General features: G+C 42.7%; 1 protein-coding gene across 1 annotated transcript; it reads left to right on the top strand.

The window, feature by feature from the left end:
• Positions 1-1,990: 1,990 nt before the first annotated feature.
• On the top strand, positions 1,991-7,807 carry LOC129862468 (ras-related and estrogen-regulated growth inhibitor-like protein). Its single transcript, XM_055934181.1, has 4 exons — positions 1,991-2,148; positions 2,333-2,386; positions 2,488-2,564; positions 5,468-7,807. Exons 1-4 carry the CDS (start codon positions 2,076-2,078, stop codon positions 5,891-5,893), a joined length of 630 nt encoding a protein of 209 aa, XP_055790156.1. The 5' UTR covers positions 1,991-2,075; the 3' UTR covers positions 5,894-7,807.
• The last annotated feature ends 886 nt before the right edge of the window (positions 7,808-8,693 follow it).

Raw genomic sequence — 8,693 nt, 5'->3', positions numbered from 1 at the left:
TACCCCCCATCCAACCTGACAGAGCTTGAGAGGAATGGGAGAAACTCCTCAAATACAGGTGTGCCAAGCTTGTAGTGTCATACCCAAGAAAACTTGAGGCTGTAATCGCTGCCAAAGGTGTTTCAAGAAAGTACTGAATAAATGGTCTGAAAACTTATGTAAATGTGAAATTTCAGTTTTTGAACTTAAATAAATTATCCAAAATTGATAAAAAACGTTTTTTGCTTTGTCATTATGGGGTATTGTCTGTAGATTGACGAGGGGAAAAAAACAATTTAATCAATTTTAGAACAAGGCTGAAACGTAATAAAATGTGGAAAAAGTCAAGGCGTCGGAATACTTTCCGAATGCACTATACATGCAAGCATTGTGCAAAGCATTAATGAATGTGTCACTGTCTGTCACCTTGATTATGATGTCTCTTGACCTGTGCACCTACGTTGTAAACTTTCATTCTTAGGCTAATTTGTAGCAACATCATGATGGGTAGAGGAAAAATTAGAGAATCATGTAGTAGCCTAAACCTATCGATGTAACATTGATCTGGGTGAATGGAATATGAAGGACAGTCATCCAATATGCTGTAATAGAAATAAGGCCATGCTCATAAAAATAATAAATTGTCCTCCCTCATCTGAAACGGCACAAACTGCCACTGATAAACCCATTGTTTCATTCCCCATAAGCTTAGTTTAACTGTTGTACCTCATCAGAACCCATAATATATGCTTGTTTTACTCCAATGTTTGTAAACAAAGTTAATATAAACCAACACTTTATAGCCTTAAAACATGGATGGTGAGCCCACTCAGACAGTAGAACATGGCACTTACGGGTTCGATTCCCGCTGGGACAACCCAATATGTAAAATGTGTATGCAAGCATGACTGTAAGTCGCGTTGGATAAAGCATCTACTAAATGGCATATATTATACTATGAATTTGAGAGTGGTTACATTTCTTCAGACCCATCCCTCAGCTTCTTACCAAAACAAACTTTGGGTGACCACTTCGTTATTGCTTCAATTAAGGATTCTAGGTTTAAGCATCTGTCCATGGCCTAAGGCCGATGTAAATGATCAGGGAAAATAAAGTATTATACAGGTCCCCAAACCATAAAGAAAACTGATATACACTGGGCTGGTCATGTAACTGATTATATAAATGTTCTACTTCCATCTAGTGGTGGGTTATAATATCACACCACACTTTTGGTTACATCCCACTTGGCACATTGGTTGAATCATGGTTGCTTTCACGTCATTTAAAGGAAATTACGTTGAACCAACGTGGAATAGACGTTGAACTGACGTCTATGCCCAGTGGGAGAGTACTTTAGCTGTTACAAACAAGTCAATAGTTTAATTGAGTTGTTGTCAGCTAGTTACATAGGAACTAAAACCACATTCAGATAGGAAGTGTACAATATACATAAAATGATTACTGTAGGCCTACTGTATGATTTACGCACACTTGCAATATATTAGATCCCACTTTCTGCACGCAAACGCGCTTTTACTTTGCCATTTAATTCAATGATTATCCTTGGTAAGTAACAGGACCTTAAAGCTGCACTGCCTAACTAAGTGTGTACAGGTGTTTTTGGAGACTACAGCCAATCTGTGCTACATCTAGTTTTTGGAGACTAGTTTACACCACACGATACTAAACGAAAACAGCTTCCCTAATACTGTATGCAAATCTAGGATCCTCACCAGATATTAGCTATCACCTCATGCTTATGCATAATTTCCATTTGGAAGATACCATTTGCAAATCTACAAGTTTAAAAAAGAATGTGAGGTAAATGTTTGTTGAAAAGGTGTTTGTTATTCAAAAGTCGGCAAAAGTATGCCGACTATTTTTACGCTAAAACAATATTTTTCTGCATAAACAGTCAGTAGGCCGTGCTCAATACAATTGCATATTTCGGATTTGGATGGTGCAGAGTATATTTCCACGCCCCTTTAACTAGTGTGCGCACCACTCAATGCGGCATAAAACTCCTCTCTGCTGCTCTCAACATTGTACAAATAGTCCTGATCTAGTCTGACCAATAAACAGCCGCCAGAATCATGACAGGACTGAACGCTTTAAAAGTGGATGCTAATGTAGTAGTTCTTGGGACAGACAGGGTTGGTAAATCTGGTAAGACCAAATCTCTAATCATTCTCATTATTTATAATTTGTGCAATGTATTCAAAAGTCTTCAGTGATCAGTGGTCCATTTTAGTCAGGATTAGTTTTTCCTTAATTGGCATTGCTGACTGAATCCATTATTTTCCTCAAAATACAAATGGTAAAAATGATGATGATGATAATTATTTCACAGCGCTGACAGTCCGCTTCTTAACTAGAAGATTCATTGGAGAATATGGGGATATTGGTAAGTTTAGTTGGTCTGTCATCAACTATTGTAGTATCAAGTAAACATTTTACTACTATATACTGTTCAACTAAATTAATACTTATGTTAATTCCTTTCAGAATCAATCTACAGCCACAATGTTATCATGGATGGAAGGGACATAACCTTTAACATCTGGGATTCACCATATTGTCAGGTATTACAAAATGTTAACATTTATTCTGTTTCATGTGCTATCATAATGATGTCTGATACTGTATTTTGGTTTTACATGGCATTGGGTAAAGCTACTGTATTCATGCTTCTGAAATGACTGCAGGCATTGAGCATATTTGTCAACTTAAACACAGCACTTAAGTTAGTCATAGGCTACTTTATAAGTGCCTGTATGGGACACAGATGTATGATGCTTCCATTTCCCTGTACTGCAGTGAGTATTACTGCCAAAAAAGTGCCTGGTTGTCTTCGACATGAATCCCATTTTACCAGTGGTGGAAAAAGTACCAAATTGTCATACTTGAGTAAAAGTTAAGATACCTTAATAGAAAATTACTCAAGTAAAAAGGAAAGTCACCTAGTAAAATACTACTTGAGTAAAAGTCTAGAAGTATTTGGTTATGAATATACAGTACCGAAGTATAAAAAAAATGAAATTGCAAAAATATACTTAAGTGTCAAAAGTAAAAGTATAAATAATTCAAAACACTTATATTAAGAACCAGATGCCACAATGGCACAAGAACCAGATGGCACAAGTAATTTTATTTATTTAATCGATAGCCAGGGGCACGCTCCAACACTTAGACTTCATTTATTTACAAACAAAGCATCTGTGTTTAGTGAGTCTGCCAGATCAGAGGCAGTAGAGATGACCAAGGATGTTCTCTTGATAAGTGCACGAATTGGACCATTTTCCTGTCCTGCTAAGCATTCAAAACACTTTTGGGTGTCAGGGAAAATGTATGGAGTAAAAAGGAGATTATTTTCTTTAGGAATGTAGTGAAGTAAAAGTAAAAAAATATATAAATAGTAAAGTACAGATACCCCAAAAAACGACTTAAGTAGTACTTTAACCTGTTGAGGCTGGGGGCGCTGTTGTCACTATTTATGGTAATCGTGTAATTTTTGAAACGGCTTCCTACAAAATTATTGATCGTACAATATGCATATTATTATTATTGGATAGAAAACAGTCTATAGTTTCTATAGGAGTTTAAATTTTGTCTCTAAGTGGAACAGAACCCATTCTACAGCAATTTCCCTGACATGGAGTCAGATTTCAGAAATTTTGGCCACTGTTCTGGAGTCAGTTTTAAAGCCAATGTTATTCCTATGAGTATACGGACACTGCTTACGTCTTCCCCTGGATGCCTTTACGTGATGACGATTTGATTGGGGTCGATTGCGCGTTCACAGGCACTATAAATTAAAAAACCCTGTAGCTAGTCACTCTTTGGAGCTGCGTCATGCGCCTGGAGGACACCGACCCGCACCTGTTCCAAGCATTAGTGTTGGGAGTAATCTTTCTCCGGTCATGTTAAGACTCGTTATAGGAGTTAAAAACATCATAAGGTAGTTAATTTAAAGCGTTTTATAGCAATTTATATCCGTTTAGTGCGATTTTGGGACATTTATTTCTGAAACGCTGTGAATCGCTGGGCACGCTTCCAGTTCATGCTGAACGCAGTTGGCATTTCCACATGGCAAGAGGACAGCTTTCCACCAAAAGACGATTAGACCCAAGAAAGGATCCTTTGCCCAAGATACTGATGGAAGAACAGCTCAAAGTAGGAAATTTTTATTATGATAAATCGTGTTTCTGTCGAAAAATGTTAGTGGCTTAGGACGCCATGTTTTTTGACGTAGCTTCGCTTGGCGCAAACTGTATTGAAAAGTAAGGATAATTTAAAAAATGTAATTCCGCGATTGTATTAAGAATTAAATTGTCTATCAATCGCTGTCCACCCTATATTTTTTAGTCACGTTTATGAGTATTTATGTATACGAGTAGATCACTGTCTAATATGGCGCACGGACATTTTCTCACCAGCTGGGCTACTTTCCCCATTGTCTAACCATGATTTTGGTGGCTAAATATGCACATTTTCGAACAAACTGTATATGCATGTTGTAATGTGATGTTACAGGGGTGTCATCTGAAGAATTCTGAGAAGGTTAGTGAAAAAAATAATATATTTTGGCGATGTTTACGTTATCGCTCACTTTGCCTAGAATTAATGCTGGGGTAATGTTTGCACATGTGCTATGCTAATATAACGATTTATTGTGTTTTCGCTGTAAGACACTTAGAAAATCTGAAATATTGTCTGTATTCACAGGATCTGTGTCTTTCGATTAGTGTATGCTGTGTATTTTTACGAAATGTTTGATGATTAGTAAGTAGGTAAACACATTGCTCTATGTAGTTATTCTAGTCCATTTGTGACGGTGGGTGCAATTGTAACCTATGCCATCTACCTGAAATATGCACATTTTTCTAACAAAACCTATCCCATACCATAAATATGTTATCAGACTGTCATCTGATGAGTTTTTTTCTTGGTTAGGGGCTATAAATATCTTAGTTTAGCCGAATTAGTGATAGCTACTGTTGTTGGTGGACAAAGAAAAGATGGTGGATTATGCTAATGTGTTTTTAGCTAATAGATTTACATCTTTACATATTGTGTCTTCCCTGTAAAACATTTAAAAAATCGGACATGTTGGCTGGATTCACAAGATCTGTGTCTTTCATTAGCTGTATTGGACTTTAATGTGTGAAAGTTAAATATTTAAAAAAAATATTTTTTTTGAATTTCGCGGCTCTGCCTTTTCAGTGGGGGTGGGGGGGGAGTGCCGCTAGCGGCACCCTCATCCTAGACAGGTTAAAGTATTTTTACTTAAGTACTTTACACCACTGCATTTTACTAGCACCCTGCAGGGCCACAGTGACTGGACACCATCTCTATCAGCCCAGAGAGATAGGGCTTACATGGACTAACTTATCCCACGACTGGTCCTTTCCCAAATACAAAATCGATCATTTTTTGATACAAGCAAGCCTATATCAATTGTATATATTATTTTAACCTTTTCCAGGACCTGTCCAGGGAGACCTCCCTATATGAGAAGAGAGTCCAGTGGGCAGACGGTTTTGTCCTGGTCTACAGCATCTGTGACAGGGCCAGCTTCAACGCTGTCACCAAGCTGATCCAGTCCATCAAGGCCACCAAGGACTACCTGGGCATGGACAAGGTGCCCATAGTGATCGTGGGCAACAAGAAGGACCTGAATCACAGACGGACGGTCCTCAGTGAGGAGGGCAGACTGCTAGCCCTCACCACAGCCTGCCAGTTCTATGAGGTTACAGCTGCTGAGAACTACCACAGTTTCCTCATGGTGTTTCACGGACTAATACACAGGATACGGGCGTCCAAGTCATCCATTAAGAGGCCAGCTGGAATCAAGGGTATAGTGAAAAGCATGTCTGCAGTTTTTACCAGGAAACGAACAGATTCGCTGTGATACTATGGCACAGAGAGGAATATATTATACAGTGCATTTGGAAAGTATTCAGACCCCTTTACTTTTTACACATTTTGTAATGTTACGGCCTTATTCTAAAATTGATTAATACTTTTCCCCCCTCAATCTACACACAATACCCCATAATGACAAAGTGAAAACTGATTTTTAGAAATGTTTGAAAATGAATTAAACATTTAAATACAGAAATACCTTATTTACATAAGCACTCAGACCCTTTGCTATGAGACTCGAAATTGAGCTCAGGTGCATCCTGTTTCCATTGATCATCCTTCAATTGATTGGCAGTGCATGTCAGAGCAAAACCCAAACAATGAGGTAGAAGAAATTGTCTGTAGAGCTCCTAGACAGGATTGTGTTGAGGCATAGATCTGGGGAAAGGTACCAAAAAATGTCTGCAGCATTCAAGGTCCCCCAAAACACGGTGGCCTCCATCATTCTTAAATGAAGAAGTTTGGAACCACCAAGACTCTTCCAAGAGCTGACCGCCCGGCCAAATTGAGCAATCAGGGGAGAAGGGCATTGGTCAGGGAGGTGACCAAGAACCTGATGGTCACTCTGACAGAGCTCCAAAGTTCCTCTGTGGAGATAGGAAAACCTTTCAGAAGGATTACCATCTCTGCAGCACTCCACCAATCAGGCCTTTATGGTAGAGTGACCAGACAGAAGCTACTCCTCAGTAAAAGGCACGTGACAGCCCGGTTGAAGTTTGCCAAAAGGAACCTAAAGGACTCTCAGACCATGAGAAACAAGATTCTCTGGTCTGATGAAACCAAGATTGAACTCTTTGGCCTGAATGCCAAGCATCACATCTCAAGGAAACCTGGCACCATCCCTACGGTGAAACATGGTGGTGGCAGCATCATGCTGTAGGGATGTTTTTCAGCTGCAGGAACTGAGTGTCACGATCGTGTGGGGGATTTACGGACCAAAACGCAGCAGTTGGAAAATAAGCCATCTTCTTTTATTATACCACGAAGATGAACACGACACAAAAACACTTTGACAAAACAAGAAAACAACAAAACGACCGTGAAGCTACAAACGTTGTGCACATACAAACAGGCTACAAACGTTCTTACATAGACAATTACCCACAACCAATGAGAGCCTATGGCTACCCTAAATAAGGCTCCCAATCAGAGACAACCGAAATCAGCTGTCTCTAATTGGGAACTCATTCAGGCAACCATAGACTCTCCTAGACAACTAAACATACATAGACAACACTATACACCTGTACTCCACACAAACCCATATATTATACAACAACCCCTATACCATAAAAAACACCCAAAACCAACAAAACAAAAACATTCCCCATGTCACACCCTGACCTAACTAAAATAATCAAGAAAACAAAGAATACTAAGGCCAGGGCGTGACATAACCCCCCCCTTGAGGCGCGAACTCCGGGCGCACCATACACAGTCTAGGGGAGGGTCTGGGTGGGCTTCCCTCCACGGTGGCGGCTCCGGCTCTGGTCGCGGTCCCCACGTCACCACAGTACCTAACCACCTCCTAGGCTTCCTCCAAACGACCCCCCTCCACATTAACCCCATTGTATTAAGGGGCAGTTCCGGACTAAGGGACAGCTCCGGACTAAGGTCCAGTACCAGGGTAAGGGGCAGTACCAGGATCAGGGGCAGTACCAGGGTAAGGGGCAGTACCAGGGTAAGGGGCAGCACCAGGGTAAGGGGCAGCACCAGGGTAAGGGGCAGCACCAGGGTAAGGGGCAGCACCAGGGTAAGGGGCAGCTCCAGGGTAAGGGGCAGCTCCGGACTGATGAATGGCAGCTCCGGACTGAGGGACTGCAGCTCCGGACTGAGGGACTGCAGCTCCGGACTGAGGGACGGCCCATGGCTGGCTGACAGATCTGGCTGCTCATGGCTGGCTAACGGATCTGGCTGCTCATGGCTGGCTAACGGATCTGGCTGCTCATGGCTGGCTGACGGATCTGGCTGCTCATGGCTGGCTGACGGATCTGGCTGCTCATGGCTAGCTGACGGATCTGGCTGCTCATGGCTAGCTGACGGATCTGGCTGCTCATGGCTAGCTGACGGATCTGGCTGCTCATGGCTAGCTGACGGATCTGGCTGCTCATGGCTAGCTGACGGATCTGGCTGCTCATGGCTAGCTGACGGATCTGGCTGCTCATGGCTAGCTGACGGATCTGGCTGCTCATGGCTAGCTGACGGATCTGGCTGCTCATGGCTAGCTGACGGATCTGGCTGCTCATGGCTAGCTGACGGATCTGGCTGCTCAAGGCTAGCTGACGGATCTGGCTGCTCATGGCTAGCTGACGGATCTGGCTGCTCATGGCTAGCTGACGGATCTGGCTGCTCATGGCTAGCTGACGGATCTGGCTGCTCATGGCTAGCTGACGGATCTGGCTGCTCATGGCTGGCTGACTGATCTGGCTGCTCCTGTCTGGTTGGCGGCTCTGGCAGATCCTGTCTGGTTGGCGGCTCTGGCAGATCCTGTCTGGTTGGCGGCTCTGGCAGATCCTGTCTGACGGACGGCTCTAGCGGCTCCTGTCTGGCTGGCGGCTCTAGCGGCTCCTGTCTGGCGGACGGCTCAGTGGGCTCATGGCAGACGGGCGGCTTTGCAGGCTCATGGCAGACGGGCGGCTTTGCAGGCTCATTGCAGACGGATGGCTCAGATGGCGCTGGGGAGACGGATGGCTCAGATGGCGCTGGGGAGACGGATGGCTCAGATGGCGCTGGGGAGACGAGCAGTTCAGTCAACGCTGTGCAGACGGCAGACTCCTGCCGGCTGA

This window comes from Salvelinus fontinalis, chromosome 9, assembly GCF_029448725.1.
Source record: "Salvelinus fontinalis isolate EN_2023a chromosome 9, ASM2944872v1, whole genome shotgun sequence".
NCBI lineage: Eukaryota > Metazoa > Chordata > Actinopteri > Salmoniformes > Salmonidae > Salvelinus > Salvelinus fontinalis.
The sequence above is the reverse complement of the archived record's forward strand: the minus strand, read 5'-3'. Positions and strand labels throughout refer to the sequence as shown.

Coding starts and splice junctions, on each gene's coding strand:
- LOC129862468 (XM_055934181.1), top strand. CDS start 2,076: ATGACAGGACTGAACGCTTTAAAAGTGGATGCTAATGTAGTAGTTCTT. Junction 2,149..2,332: donor AGACAGGGTTGGTAAATCTG/GTAAGACCAAAT, acceptor ATTATTTCACAG/CGCTGACAGTCCGCTTCTTA. Junction 2,565..5,467: donor GGGATTCACCATATTGTCAG/GTATTACAAAAT, acceptor AACCTTTTCCAG/GACCTGTCCAGGGAGACCTC.